The sequence below is a fragment of the Nelumbo lutea genome, chromosome 3 (assembly GCF_056320005.1).
Source record: "Nelumbo lutea isolate HS-2025 chromosome 3, American lotus-T2T, whole genome shotgun sequence".
In the NCBI taxonomy this organism is placed as follows: domain Eukaryota; kingdom Viridiplantae; phylum Streptophyta; class Magnoliopsida; order Proteales; family Nelumbonaceae; genus Nelumbo; species Nelumbo lutea.
Window position 1 is genome coordinate 95,614,563 of NC_142686.1, and position 16,539 is coordinate 95,631,101.

Below are 16,539 nucleotides of genomic sequence, written 5' to 3' on the forward strand. Positions count from 1 at the left end.
TTTGGCTGGTTTATTCTATGTTTTGAACAATCCTAGTAGGGTTCAAACCAGCCCCCTACAAGATTGTCCCCCCACAATGTCCCACAACCGTGTATTGGGAATAGACCTGTTCATGGGCCGGGTGGCCCGATGGATCGGCCTGGCCCGGCATGACCCTCAGACGGGCTTGAACAGGCTTTTTAGTCCGCGGGCTTAACTTTGGGCAAAAAAGCCCAGCCCGCATAAAATTTGAGCCGGGCTCAGGCTTCAGGCTTTTTATCAGGGCCAGGCTCAGGCCTAAGTTGTAGGCCCATTTGTCGGGCCGAGCTCGGGCTCGGGCCTAACATTTTTCTATTAATAAAGAGTCAAAGTCCGACTCGAGCCCGGCCCGGCCCGGCCCATGAACAGGACTAATTGGAAACATCTTCTGATGATAATAACAAAAATGATGATGCTATATCATTAGGAGATCCCAATACACTTCCGGCGATATGCTGTAGAACGTTGGGGGGGGGGGGAATCTTGTAGGGGGATGATTTGAACTCGTTATTCAGAGGTGAGAGAAACGGGGAATGGAGCTCACATCCTATGGACCCTTCCGTCCATCAATATTCCAATGATATTCCACATTTAATGCCATTTAGACTCCAATTTGAAATCAAATTTTGGTTAAACTCTTTTCTCCCTCTCATTGTTCCCTCTTCTTCTCCCATCAAGCTGTCAAGGGTTTTGTTATTACTTATTCTCTCACAGCCCAAGAGAGCAAGAGTGCATCATGTGAGTTTTAGCAACCATCAATCGGCAGTGACAAATTTTCCGGCGTAAACACGACTAGATGAATTCACCAATTTGGTCTAAATGCTCTCTCTCTCTGCGTTCTTCTTTTTCCCCTCCTCCTACTGTTTTTAGTCAAAGGGCTAAAGTTGGATTAATTTGAATATGAAGAATTAGCAAAAGAAGAAACCCAGTTCTTCATTTCCAACTGGCTTACCAAGTCGATCTAGACCAGATTCTTCAAGCAACATCCCATTCTTGTGAGCTAACAAGACATGAGCGTTTGCCATTGAGAAGTTGAGCATCTTTGAGGAAAAGATAATAGGATCATACAACAGGTTGTAGTTTCTAACATTCCAAGCTTGAACCAGATTTGGATTCAACCCAGAATTTCTGGATACTTGCATGAGGTGCTGGGAGAAATGTTGTGTATGATGGCCTTCGAATTTGTGCTTTGCTGAACTTCACTAAACTTGTCATTGTTTAGTTGAAATAGTCTGAATCATATTTGTCAGACATGGATTCCTCTGATTACAAATTTACAATATCAATATTAAAATTATTCATCGCCTTCAAAGCTTCCCAAGCAATGTCTGTCTTAGTCAGATAAAAGACCCATGAACTGGTTCATTAACCACTCCAAATCCATACCGCCATATTGTCAGCATTCATGCAGTTTAAATTAGACTTCCATATCAATATTCACCATGTAAACATAAAATCATTAGGGCAAAAGTACTTTTTAAAATCACCGAATTCGGAGGTGTGCGTTCAAGGCCTTGGTGACATTCCAAGTGAAGATTGGGGTGGAGTTTGGTTCAGTTGAAGAGGACGTAATAACTGAGGCTTGAAGGTACCATGTAGAACAGGAGAGAGGAAAGGGACCCAAAGGAAGGAGAGACAAAATTTACATAAAGTTAATTTTCGAGTCCAAACTGCCGTTAAGTGCCCGACGGCCGACGCCCATTAATTTTGAAATATAAAAATTGAAATGGTGTGGCACAATGGTATTGAAGGGTTCATGTAAAAGGTGGACCGAAGGGCTGATGTGAGCTCCGGGGGATGGAGACTTTGAATGAGAAATAAATATATTTTATTTTACAAAGGAATTTGTTACAAAACGACTCGGGATCTGCTACCCACATGTTGTACCCACAGAGCAGTGGGTAGCAGATCCGAGCTGTCAGTGAAACGTTACTATTTTATGTGGGCAGGAATCCCACAATGCGGGCAGCCAAAATTTTCCATATCTTGTATATGACCTCCAAAAATGCTACGGTATGGGTTAATCAAGATCCTTATTTCTATACGGTCAGATGCATAGGGCTTCAACTGCATATGTGGGGCATAATAGGCCCCATCCTATCAGTCCAGATCATGTAGGCATGTAAGCAAGTACTTAGAAAAGTTTTTAACACCTGTCCCTTAAAATATCCTTCAATGGTCCCACCACTTAGATTGTTAGCAAAATTGTTTCTTTTTGTCATTGTTAATTAACCTTAAGTAATGTTAGGATAATTATCAACAAAAGCAAAAACCAAAAGCAAAAAACAAAAGGAAAAAAAAGGGGCCATTACTTGGTTCCAGCTATTTGGCATTTTTGGCATTATAGACTGAATATAATGGCCGCTGCCAGGTTTGAACCCTATGCTTGTGGGCCTGAGAGTTGATTAGTATTCTTTCTTTTTGTTACTTGTTACATTTCAAATTAAATGGTCCTCGTGCAATGCACAGGTTTTGTTAGTTTCTTTTGTTAAGCAAAACTGAAATAGAAGACTTAAATATTAACTTTATCTAATGATGTTGTCAGACTCTTTAATTTAAGTACTTGAAATGGTTTTCATAACTTTAATACGTATACTGTGGAATGCATCAGGAAGCATAATAAGGTAACAAAAATGCCATTCACCAATAGCAATATGTACACTTTCAGATGGTAACATAGACAAAATCAAACAGTAGGAGCATTTACTTGGCGATTTTCCAATGATGAAATGTTAGCCATACCAAGTGGAAACCTTGCCTTCAAGGCAGAAAACAAAATCCTTGCATAGGAATTAAAGCATGGCCACAATTATAATGATATAATATCAGAGATGAAAGAAAGTTGTTTTACCAACATTTACCAACTTAGAATATTCTTGTAGTGTACAGATAGTATATTCTACATATATCTGCTGCGGTGCTTCCTTATTAAGAAACCATACATATATCTTAATTCTTAAGCATGATACAGAAAGTGACCATTCTCTTCCTCTTAAAAGCACCTTTGTTTATGTACCTGGTATTCTATGCACCATTTTGGCCACTTCAGAAAAATATCAGATTAGAAGGAAGCAGGGCACAGCAGTGATGCAGATCACAGCTAAGGTGGCAATAATAGATCCTTGGTCAAATGCTCTTTGCAAGCTTCCCAACCGGGAGAAATGTTGGAAAGCCAAGTAAGCAGCAATCACCAGGGAAACAATTGCACCTACTTGTGTCCCTCTGCACATGAAAAATACAAAAATGTGAACAGAATTAAATCTGAAAGAATAAATCATCAATCACATAATTACTAACCTAGATTGACTTACCGTAGGTCCATGAATTGATAAGGAGCTACAATCACAAGTTGCAATGCCATCAAAGGTAGCTCCAATTCACCTAACACAAATGAAAAATCATTCAGTATGTTCTATTTCATGTTTGAAGTAGAAAATTAAATTATAAGAAAACCCAAAAAAGAACAATTGGACATTAGATAGTAATATAATACTTTTTCCTTAGTTTACCGGGGGGTAATGCAACTAAATTTATTATGTACTTTGTACAAAATTGCATGGTATCAGAGACAGATACGTCTGATGTACACACTCACCTTAACGAACTGTTAGAGCCACCATATATCTACAGTTTATTCCATTATATATACTTTTAACACAGGGAAAAGGACTTTTGGATAAGTGGTATAGAAACAAGATCTAAATTATCCAAGTCTTCATGTGGCAAATTAGTAGGCCAATTGAATGTGGTTCCATGTATAATGAATTTCATGGGTAAGTTTCAGCCAACAGCCCCTATGTAATAGCATAAAACGTTGAAACACTTTTTTTTATCAGGAACAGTGAACTTTATTGATTAGTACAAATTAAGAGAACAATAACATCATTGGGATGGCCAGCCTCAACTAACCACCTGTAGTAACCAAACATCAAGTTCAGCTTCCCCCTTGATCTGTAAGCCCCCAATACATTGAGTTTCTTAACCTCCTGTTTTGCCAACCCATCTGCTAGACCATTAGCAGTCCTAGGTATACTCACTGTATGATAGCTCCCAACCCATTTATAATTCATTTAGCTTCTCTGATTTTGCATCTGTGTTTCCATGGTCCTTCATTTTTGATCGATATGGTCCTTCATTTTTGATCGATATGGTCCTTCATTGCTTGCTAACAATAACAAACCTGTTATAACCTTCGAAACCCCTTCAAGTATTAGGTTGCTGAACCTCATAGCTTTAGCCTTCCTCAGCCCTGCCAAGTAGCCTTCAATTCTGCTCTAATTAAGTCCCTTAGATCAATAGGACCACAGTAGAGAAGAAATATGTTTCCCAAATGACAAATGGAAAAACTTTGAAACTTTATTTGGTTCAAAGTTAATTTAAGGCAATCCTAAAATAGGATATGAAAAGTTTCACCACAATGATGCTTCAGATGAGGATCAAAAAATAGAATAGTCCCAGTTCTCAATTCTCAAAGAGCAAGCCAAGTTGCAACAGAAAAGTTTAATCTTTGTCAACTAGGAAAGGGAGAGTGCGATGAATGTTTTTAGGTCCAACAAGATTTCCCATTTTATGGAAATCCTATGTAGTCAACCGGAAAAATACAACAGTAGAAACTACTTATGGAATCTTTGCCTGTTATGCTAACAATATAGAGGCCAACAACTGCATCAACCGCAACATAATGAGGTTATGTATTGATAAGCTTTAAATGACCTATCTAGAAATACATTCCATTTAAAATTGTTTAATTCATCCAATTAACACAAATAAAAATGGCGCATTTTTAGGTAAGCTTTAATCCATCCGGTTAGTGCAACATAATGAGGTTATGTTTTGATAACCTTTAAATGACCTATCTAGAAATACATTCCATTTAAAATTGTTTAATTCATCCAGTTATGCAAATAAAAATGATGCATTTTATGTAAGCTTTAATAATTATATAACCGTTGTGCACAATTTTCTTTGAAGATAAATAAAAAAGAAAAATCATTAAGAAAATGGAAGAATTACAACAGGAGTGATAAGAAACCACCCCAAAAAAAACAAACTAAAACAAACACCTTTACAATGAACAAATTCTTGCCTTCCAGAATTTAGAATAAGGACACTCAACAAATGAGATTAAAATCAAGAAGAAAAAGCATCCCCTCCTTTAGATGCCCTAATCTCCTTCCAAAGTTGACCTCCATTTTCTTCAACTTCTCTAAAAACCTTCCCAACAAAGTCCTCACCTCTGACAAAAGAGAACCCTAACAATTTATTTTCCTCCATCTCCGTGTTAACCACCTCTTCCAAATCTAACTCCCTCTGCACAAAATGACTTTCATCCATGATCACCTCCTTATCTCTGAAGGGTTCAGTCAAGACCTCCTTGCCTCTTTTGTCTAGTTCTTCTATTGGATTCATTCTATATTTTCTAGCACCCATTGCCTGACTTGAGAAATCTTTTGAACCCCCTCCAGCATCAGATCCTTCTTTCCCCAACTCCACTTTGTCAAAAAGAGAAAAATAAATTATTTGACCCTCATCACTAGACCAAACTCATTCGGCTCTCCACCTTGACCATGCTTGACACCTCTTAAATGTGGAGAGTTTTAATGTATTCTATTATAATAGTCTTTGTTATATTGTATATCTTATTCTTTTATTTTTTTCTCTCTTTCAGCCCTATAAGGGCTTTCTTGTAGTTGTACATATTTTAATATATAAAAGTCTCTTTGTGCGTGGGGGTCAAGTCATTATATTGACACCCCTGAATTGTATGTTTCTCTCTTTTTCGATCACAAGTTGACATGGTATCAGAGCAAGTGACTCAATCAGAAGTGAAAGGAGTTTGTATCATTGGTTTAGATGAGTGTTTCAAGAACTTCTTAATTTAATCATGTTAAGTTGCTGGATTGAGAACTCTTTGGAGGCTGTTTTGATCAGTCCAAGAAGCTAACGTATTTTTTTTGGTAATAAATAAAAAAGAAAACTTCTATTTAAAAAGAGGAAAGAGAATACACAAGCAGGTGACAAGATAACACCCAAGGCCCACCGAAACACAACCCCTCAACCCTAAAAATTAGTTACAGAATAGAAGGATCCAAACCCTTTAAATAGACCAGAAAAGCAAAGCAAGACCCTGAACCCAGATAAGACCCAAAACCTTTAATAGGCCCTGCCCCAATACAGCCCTTAGGAACCTTCTACAGATCTTCCTTCACTCATTGGATACCTTTCCTCCATTTCCTTGAACAGCTTCCTTGTCATTTCTTCCCTTCCTAACACCACCAGACCTAAAGCCTTATTTACTTGAACTGTGTTTTCCGCTACCTTGTCCACATCTTTCTTCTCTATCTTTCTAACTCTGTCCATCATCTCTCTTTCCTCCTGCTCCTCATCAGAATTATCTTCCTCTGAACTTTTCCCCAGTTAACTTCTCTTCTTCTATGTTATTTTCCCCTAAACCAACTTCTTTTTCCCTTCCTTCCGCCTTTCTCTGTATGGGCCTTTCTAAATGATCTGTATGGGATCATCCCACAGCCTCGTTTACAACCTGTCTTTGCCTTATCATGGGCAATACTTCCATTACTGTTATTTTCTTTACTTTTAGTCTTCACAATCTTTCTCTTATATATTCTCTTGAATTTACTACAAGGGCCATCCCCAAAACTTACTTCCTTCAGCCGATGGAACAATTTCGCTATGTATACTAATTGTCAGTTGTCTGGATTTTTAATCTTTCTTGACCCAGCCTCAAAACTCAAGGATCTGAAGTTCCTTTCTAATGAGCTTTTCTCTTTTCCTTCCTAAATCCACTCCTAATTTTCCAATAGTAACCTGTGTGATAGTGGGGTGGTCTGGTGACAATCCTTGTCCCAGTGAACACTTTCCTTCTTTTACTGTCTTTAGTTCATCGGCAACAGAAGTCACAACTGAATCTTTCAAGATTGAATTCATTTTTACCTTATTCATTAGAGTAAAGCTCTCTTGGTTCTCCTCCCTAATGTTGTTTGCAACTTCCTTCCCTAATTGCTTCTGTTGCTCTGTCCTGTTATTTTGTGCATCCAACTAAAACCCCCCTAAAGTATCTCTCGCTGAATCGCAACAGTTCACCTCAAGCAAAAAGCCAGGGGCTGGATTTTTGTTCAAGAGCTCCAGAGAATCTAAAACACAGTCCTCCTTAGCCTGCCCCTGGTTCTCCATTGGGAGAGAATCCTCCCCAGAAATACCCAAGCTGCTTAAATCACCATACTTAGTGTAAGCCACCTTGACTCCTTCAAGCTTCGAAGAAAGGGACTTTTTGAAATCTACAGACCTTTTCAACACACAAAGACAACCCTTTTTTTCTTTCCACTCAAGGTTCCATTTAAGAGTCTTCTCTACTGGGGGCTTGCTCCTGCGGCCGGAATAGAAGAGGACAAAGACAAGCCCAAATAAAGATCCATCGACCTGCACACACACCTCCCTCTCACATGTTCATTTAAAGTACCAAGTGGCTCTGTAACTTTTTCGGCCTTATCAAGCCCACCAACAAGTGGCCCACCTCTTGAATCGTCTGGCTCATTCTCGTTATCTAGGACAAGACTGGTTTTGAAATTACTGGCTCAGTGCCGACTGACGCAATGGAACTCACTCGAGTTAAGGCTTCCCTTACTGGTAGAATCTGGCTCCAATATTTTAAAATGTGAAGGCGTGATGCGAGGCATTCCACTACCTAGAGGCATGAGGCATAGTTCAGAACGTAGGAATCATAATCCCGTGAACACAAGGAGGCATAAGCCTCCTTAAGAGGAGGGGGGTCAGGAGGAAGGGGGGATTTCATTTTTTCTTTTTTTTTAATAAAAATCTTTTATATAGTTGAATGGGGGGGGCTCTTGTCGAAGCGGAGGCGAGCAAGTGAAGCGACAAGCGAGCGAGCAAGACCTTCCCTAACACAAAAAATAAATTGGGCTGCATGGAAAAGGGAGGCAAAGCCCCAGCCGAAGGGGCCGGGGCAGACCAATTTCTTTCCCCTTATCTTTTCTTCCCTTCCCTTTCATTTTCTCTGTTTTTTCTTCTCTTTCTTTCTTTTTCTTTCCCTTCCCTTTCTTTTCTTTTCCTTTCCTATTTTTCTTTTTTCTTTTTTTTCAGTCTTTTTATATGAGGTGTGCATGAGGCGTACGCCTCAGAGGTGTCAACGCCTCTGGCATACGCCTCAAGGCATTTTGGTAGCACCTCACCTGGAGGCGTGCCTCCATCTCAACAGACAAACGGAACTTGGGATTGAGCTCTTCACCTATCTTGTAGCTGAGACTGAGAGTCTACGAAAAAAGCCCAGAACACAACCTTTGCAACCCTTTCTACATAAGGCTCCTCCCCTCCCTCTTTTTCGGTGCCTGGTCCAAGCTTCTCCCTTGAAGGAAACTTCTCAGAATTTTGAAAAGGTCCAATCCTGCTCTGCCACATAGCTAGTCAGTTGTCATCTTCCATTCTTCTAGCTTCCATCCAAAGGTTTGCTTCAATCGAGGTTGCAAGCCATACTGAATAAAAGTGATTATTAGTCCAGATTTCCACCAACCTAGGTATGTCTTCCGGCTTCATGCCATTGAGAAGTATAGCTGCTAATGCAGATTGAATTTAAAGACTCCCACTAGTTTCCCTCCACAAATTTAGGTGATGGATGAGAAAACATCTTGTTTCCAAAGATGGAAAGGAAGTCCAGCAATTCTAACAGTGACACCATCTATCTTCAATACACAGAGCCATTGCATTGGATAGGGGGGACTAACTCGAAATCAAAATATTACCATAAGACGACTGCAGATTTACAACTCCCAGATCCAACTCATCTTCAGCCAAATCAATGAGAGCTTTACAATTTTTAAAAGGTGTGAAGATCATTGTTCCCTTTAGTTTTAACCCTTTACTTACCACCTCTACAATCCTCCTCCAGTCTTGAACCTCTTGCTCTACTTCAGCTACCAGCATCTTAGACCTAGTGTTTTATAAGCGCAAGGCGCAAAAAACAGAGCAAGAGGCAACTTGCACCCGAGGCATGAGGTATGCACCTTTTCAAAGCAAGGTGCAAAAGACAAAAAATGGCAAAAATTCAAAAAAAGAAAAGCCAAATTTAAAGAAAAATGCAAAAAATTAAAAAAATACTAATCATAATACAAATAAAAATATAAACTTGAATTTCAAAATAAATATTTTAACAAACCTATTATCTAAAATTAAAATACATAAGCATAACATGTAATGTGTATTCAAATGAAAATTTAAAAATAAAATTAAACATATAAAACATTTTCAAGCATGTAAAACCCACAATTTATTTTTTCCTCAATTGCATTAGATCGAATAGCTAGTGTGATGTAAAACATCTTGCATTCTTGATTCTGTGAGCCGCCTTTGTACCATGCCCCTCGAGGCAAGCCCAAACATATCCATGTTAGAGTTTTAAATTTTAATCCTTACACAAAAACAAATGATTTTATAATGTTAATTGTTTTTTAAGAAGACAATTACTAAGATGAGTGAATGAACAACAATGGCAAATAGGGGGTTCTTGGATATGCAAATTGCTGATATTTTTACTAAGCTATGACAAGATCAAGACATATCTTTCTTGTGAGTAAACTGATGCTTATGACTTCACATCAGTTTGAGGGGGAGTGTGGAGAGTTTCAATGTATTCTATTATAATAGTCCCTTTTGTATTGTATCTTATTCTTTTTTTCTCTCTTTCAGCCTGTAAGATATTTCTCTCTTTCAACTCTGCCTAGGGTCGCTTTGGACCATTGGCCTATTAAGATAGGTGTAAAATCCTTTAGCGTCGGCCCTAGACCTTTCAGATTTGAAATATGTGGTTAACACATCTGGATTTTCAGGGTAAAGTGAAGGAATGGTGGGATGAAGAGCTAAGCGGAGTAAGATGGAAGGGCATGAAATTCCACAAGAAGCTACGAAGATTAAGATCGAAACTAAAAGAGTGGAATAGAGATAGTTTTGGAAGAATGGACAAGCAAAAGTCAAATACCATCAATCAAGTTGAGGCTCTAGATGAGGAGTCCCAAGGGATCTTGATTGAATAGGAGAGAGAGCAAAGGAGACTATTGAAGAAGGATCTAGAAGATGTGTTGCTAAGGGAAGAGATTTGTTGGAGACGGAAATCAAGGCATCAATGGATTAAGGAGATGGGAATACCAAATTTTTCCATGACTTGGCAAGTGGACATCGAAGGAGAAACTTTACAGCCAAACTAGAAGTAGAAGGAGAGGCAATTACAAACAAAGAGGAGATAGCTAGAACCTTTGCAAACCATCTCAAAAATTTGTTTGGAGTACCTTTGGATGAGAAGCTACCTATGGAAGGACAGGATTGACCAAGGTTGGGCAATGAAAAAGCTTGCTGGTTGGAAAGAAGCTTTGAAGAGGAGGAGATTAAAAGGGCAGTGTTTTCAATGAACAGGTCTAAGGCACCAGGGCTAGATGGTTTTACAATGGCTTTCTATCAAAATTGTTAGGAGATCCTGAAAGATCTTTGTGAGGTGTTCAAAGAATTTGCAGACAATCATGTAGTAAGTCCAGAAATCAATGCTACTTTTTTTGCCTTAGTCTCGAAGAAGGTTGATGCAATCCTCCCTAAGGATTTTAGACCTATAAGCTTGGTAACCAGTACCTACAAAATCCTAGCTAAGGTGTTGTCCTTGAGGATTAAAGAGGCCCTTCCTTCCCTAATCAGCAAATACCAAGGGGCTTTTGTGCAAGGGAGACAAATTACAGTCCAAATCCTAATAGCTAATGAGAAGATCCAAAAAGACGGGTTTGGTTTGCAAGCTTGATCTGGAAAAGGCCTATGATTTGGTGGATTGGCAATTCCTCTTACAAGTGTTGCGGCAGTGTGGGTTTGGAGAAAGGTGGTGTAAGTGGCTAATTAATGGAGTGGTAAAGGATTTTTTCCCAACTTGTAGGGGTCTAAAGCAAGGGGATCCTCTCTCACCATTCCTTTTCACCTTGTTAGCTGATGTGTTGAGTAGAATGATCTCACAGGCTGATAGGGAGAATTTAGTAAATGGTTGGAAAATAGGCAGGGCTGGAGTGTCAGTCACCCATCTTCAATTTGCAGATGACATCTTAGTTTTCAGTGAAGGAGGGAACCTTGAGCAGGTAAGGGATCTAAAGATGGTGAAAAAAGACTAAAATAAGGAATCTATTACCCCTGCATACAGAGACTTAAGAACAGAGGCAAAAAAAACTGATTTACAAATGTATTTCATCCAAGCACCACTCAAGCCTTTGGTAAACAAGTCAGCTAGTTGATCTCCAGACTTCACATATGGGGTAATGATTTCTCCACTAACCACTTTTTCTCTAACAAAGTGACAATCCACCTCTATGTGTTTGGTTCTCTCATGATACACTAGATTGGAGGAGATATGAATGGTTCTCTAGTTGTCACAAAATAGCTTCAAGGGGGTTGTGACTAAGGCCATGTTAGGTTCAATTCTCATTCTTTCTCATTCTTGCCCAAGATGAAATTCTAAAATGAACAAGAATGGGTAAAAATGGATAAAATGAGAAAATATTGCTATGAACCAAAAACTTTTTTCCTAGAAAATGAATTATTTTCAAACTGATAAGTGTCGTATGTTGTTTATTTTCATACTTAAAAAAAACTGTGTTAGCAGTCATAAACCAATGGCCTAGGTCTCCAAAATCAGAAACATAGATGTTTACCGGTAGGGATGTCAATTGGAATGGATTTGGTCCAACCCAGTCCAATCCAATATTGGTCCATTTACAAATTGAGTAGACCAAATCCATGCAAACCAAGTAGACTTGTTCATGGGTCGAGCCAGGCCGGGCCGGGCCGGGCTTTTACTCATCATTAATGGAAATACACTAGGCCCGAGCCCAAGCCCGAGCCTAGCCCGACGAACGGGCCTATAACTTGAGCCCGAGCCCATCCCTAATAAAAAGCCCAAAGCCCGACCTAATAAACAAAATTACAATTTTCCATATTCAAATTAGAATTAAAAATTCAAATGGTTTTTTTTCCTATTTAAATGAACAATGGGCCTACAAGATGGTTTTTTTCCCTTTCTTTTACGTTTTAAAACATAGTTTTACATTCTTAAATCAAAAAATTTATTCAAATGGACATAATCACATAACCCATTTTAAGTCTAATTTTAGGTCGGGCCGGGCCGGGCTCGGGCCGGGCTATTTTGACAAAACCCGAGCCCGGCTCAAATTTATTGTAGGTCGGGCTTTTTGGCCCGAGTTTAAGCCCGCGGGTCTATAAACATGTTCAAGCCCGTCTAGGGCGGGCCACCCAGCCCATGAATAGGTCTAAAACCAAGTCCAATTTAGTCCAAATAAAATGTAAAGGACCAGATCGGGTCCAATCCAATCCAAATTGAATCAAACACCAAAATAACATGAGAAATCCAAATTGGTTACAATCCAATCTAGTCTAATTAAAATGCAAATGGACCAGATTGGGTCCAATTCAATCCAAAGTGAATGAATAAAAGCACTTTTGTAGTACTTCAGTAAAAGTGCTTTCATAAAAGTACTTTGATAATAATACTTTCATAAAAGTGCTTTCGTAAAAGTGCTTTTGTAAAAGTACTTCTATAAAAGTACTTTTCGTAAAAGTTCTTTCGTAAAAGTACCTTTGTAAATTACTTCCATAAAAGTGCTTTTATAAAAGTACTTTCGTAAAGTGCTTTTATAGAAGTGCCTTAATAAAAGTACTTCTCATAGAAGTGCCTTTATAGAGGTGCATCTGTGTACCTTTCCCAGGAAAGTTCTCTCCTTTTCTTATACAACAACCCTTTACCTAGAGCACCCTTCAAATAGCGTAGAACTCTATCAATACCTTCCCAGTGGATTTTCCTTGGGTTCTACATGAATTGGCTCAATAATCCAACACTGAAAGAAATGTCTAGTCTTGTGATGGTTAAATAAATCAGTTTTCCAACTGCTCTCCTATACCGTCTAGGATCAGCTAGGGGCTCCCCCTCACTATTAGACATCTTCACATTCAGATCTATAGGGGTATCAACTGGCTTTGCCCCTAATAGACCAATTTCTTCCAACAAGACAAGCACATACTTTCTTTGCGAGAGAGAGATTCCCCTGGCCTTGCTACTTCTATGCCCAGAAAATATTTCAAGTGCCCCAAGTCCTTAGTCTGGAACTAGATTTGTAATAAATGTTTGAGATTTTCAATGCCATGCTCATCACTTCCTGTGATAATAATGCCATCAACAGAAACTGCCAACACAATCTTCTCAAAGGTAGTATCTCTACTGAACACTGAATGATCAACTCTAAATTCTGTCATCCCAAACTATTGTACTACACTATTGACATACCTTACCTTCCTCTAGGTCAGAGTGAAGAAATGCATTTTCAATATCCAACTGAAACAACAACCAATCAAAGTGTGCAGCCAGGAAATAAGCACCCAAACCAAACCCATTTTAGCTATAGGTGAAAAAGTATCAATATAATCAATGCATAGGTCTTTGTATACCTTTTGGCTACTAAGCATGCTTTATATCTCTCCACACTACCATCGGCAAGATGCTTAATAGCGTAAACCCACCGACAACCAACTGCTTTCTTCCCTAGAGGCCAAGAAGTGAGGTCCCAAGTATGATTAGATTGAAAAGCATGAAATTCCTCATCCATCGCCCTCTTCCATTCCGAAGAGAGGAGCATCCTGAAGAGATCTAGGAACAAATATAGACAATAGAATGGATATAAATGGGCAAATGAAACATTATGGGGTATAGGTTGTTTGGTACAAGCATGTTTACCTTTGTGAAGCGCAATGGGGAGATCGAAATGAGATGGATCCATCGATTGAGGAACCGATGATGGCTGGGATGGAGCTAGAGAAGGTTGAAACACAATACCACGAGGGTAGTGAGCATACACTCGATGGATTGGTGGTTGCATTAACTCTTGAACAACAAGAGTAGTCACAAACACCTCCTCCACTGGTAAGGGAAGGAGGTGGGGATAGAGTATCAAGAGAAGTAGACTTAGTTGAGGAAAAGAAAGCAACATTTTCAAAGGTCACTTCAGGAATGGCAAAGGAGCGGTGAAGGGAAGGACTGTACCAAAAGAACACATTTAAGAGCACGAATTCCAACTTATCCAATGCTGGACCCAAGTGATGAACAAAACAGACACAACCAAAAACATGTAGAGGCAAATGAAATGAAGATTGAGAAAGAAAGACAATAGAAAAAGGAGAGGAGCCACTTAATATAGAAGATGGTATACAATTAATGAGAAAGCAAGAAGTGGGAACAACATCACTCCAATATTTTTTTGGAATTGACATTTGAATCAAAAGTGCCTAAGCAGTGTCAAGTAAATGTCTATCCTTCCGCTCAGCTACTCCATTTTGTTGTGGAGTGGAGGAGCAGGATGATTAATGTATTATGCCGTGAGATTCAAAGAACATACAAAATGAGAGTTGGAAATATTCTTTTGCATTGTCAGATCGAAAGTATTTAATGGAGACACCAAATTGATTCTTAATTTCAGCATAAAATGAGAGAAATATATCAAACACTTCCATACGAGATTTCATTAAATAAATCCAAGTCATTCTTGAAAAATCATCAACAAAGGAAATAAAATATTTAAAACCATTGTAAGACTCAACTGGACAAGGACCCCAAACATCTGAATGAACAAGTTCAAAAAGACTCAAGACACTAGTAGATTCCCTTGGAATAAAAGAGACACAATGATGTTTTACTAAGCTGACAAACTTCACACTGGAACAAGACTCTTGAGAGCTGGAAGAGAAGGATGACCCATTTGACAGTGCCACTACAATGATGTAATGGAAGAATGAAGAGTTGTCTGTGATCCACCACTATCGAGATAATACAAACCTCCAACTTCATACCTGCAGAATGGTTGGGTGAAATTTCAAAAATCTCCTTCAGCCTCCCAGGAATCGTATTCCCTAGTTTCAAAAAAATTGCATTTTTCTAGGATTGTGTTTGCACCGAAACCGGATCTAATTTGAAACTAAAAGGAGGGAGATGTATACCTAATATGGATTCCATAGATGTAGCTCCCAAAGTGGTAGTTCAGGCCCAAATTGAATCCCAAAACCAGCTTCCACTGAAGATGGCGCAGCTTGGAGTGAAGCCAGTTCAGCAACGCAGTTTTCAGCAAAAACTGCAATCCAATTGTATGGATCGAACGAGGGAGGTGAACACGGTTTTTCTCTACAATTTTCTTGCAAATTTCAGAGATAGAACTAATCAAGATCAGTCCCAAGAATTGGAGATCGAACTAGGGTTTCTAGGCAGCAAGAGAAGAGAGAACTGAAAGCAGAGTGATCTGATGCAGTTCGATCTCTCTTTTCTTAATCCTTAAGAAACACCACTCCTAATCGAATTAGGATGTTTGTAATCCAAATCTTTATTTGGATCTGGACTCTATCAGTGGATAGGTCTTATCCTCTTATGAGAAGGGGTGCTCCAAACTCATATCCAAACCCATATTCGCCCAAGTCACATGATAGCTTAAGTAGTCATGTGATCACTTGATTAATCATATTAATCATGGGCTTTAGGCCCATTAACTAAGTGACTCACATCCCAAGAGAGTTCCTAGCCCATTTAGGTTCAATTTGTATGGCGTAGGACCCCAACAATGACCTCACATAAGCCCACATGGGTTCGGCTCAGCCTTTGTGAAAAGGCCTAATCGAATTCACTACGAAATGCAGTGAACCATTGAGTCCATTAGTATGAGCTCAAAATGAGCCCAACATTTACAATTAAATGATCCCTGAGTTCATCCATCCTATGAAGGCCCAAGAATAATGGACTTAAGTAAGATATAGCCCATTAGGTAAACAACCCTTAATGGTCTCTTACACTTAATCTCTCAGCCCACAATGATCAAACACTACCCGACAGGAAAGGACCTCTCCCCTGACTACAAGGTGCAGTGTTGCACTCTCTGCTCAGATGGGTCCCAGGAATTAAAACCTTTTGCAAACATTTTTCTTGAAACATAATATATATCATATAAATATATTTTGCAAAACAAATCTCAAACACGGTTGAAATTGACTGTCGGTAGGTTTTGGCTCCATCAGAGAGCGTGCAATCCCGATCATTCACTGTCTGACAAAGGGGCTGATCCTATCACTATGATCACCAACTAAAGTGAATTCTCGGACTGCCCCAACATACTCAGGTTTTGACTCACAAAGGATCTCACTAATTGGCATATCAAAGACAGTCCGATCTGACACTCAGTACAATACCATAATCAAGTCTAGGGATTATGTATAACTTTCCAGTTTTGCCCATCAGTCTCCAAGGTCCAGGGCAAGACTGGAAAATGGTCTGGGTTCAATGCTTCAATCAAACACACAATACATGTGCTTCGGGTCTAATCCTAGCAGCTAACACAAGCTGCCCCAACTTCTTTGGCGGCACATCAATGTCAGCTTTGGCAGGATAAACTCCCCAAGTCTATCCAATGGTTGAGAACATTC

At 39.1% G+C, this 16,539-nt stretch overlaps 1 protein-coding gene across 2 annotated transcripts in view; it reads right to left on the reverse strand.

Annotated features, from left to right (window-relative positions):
• Positions 1 to 2,850: 2,850 nt before the first annotated feature.
• The window catches only part of LOC148866999 (cold-regulated 413 inner membrane protein 1, chloroplastic-like), a 63,990-nt gene continuing 50,301 nt past the window's right edge, over positions 2,851 to 16,539 (reverse strand). For both annotated transcript variants that reach the window (XM_088976576.1, XM_088976577.1), the window contains 2 exons: positions 3,330 to 3,399; positions 2,851 to 3,240 (listed from right to left, as the gene is read on the reverse strand). In XM_088976576.1, coding sequence (XP_088832702.1) covers positions 3,075 to 3,240; positions 3,330 to 3,399 — 236 coding nt within the window. In that variant the 3' untranslated portion in view covers positions 2,851 to 3,074. The remainder of the gene's footprint in view (positions 3,241 to 3,329; positions 3,400 to 16,539) is intronic.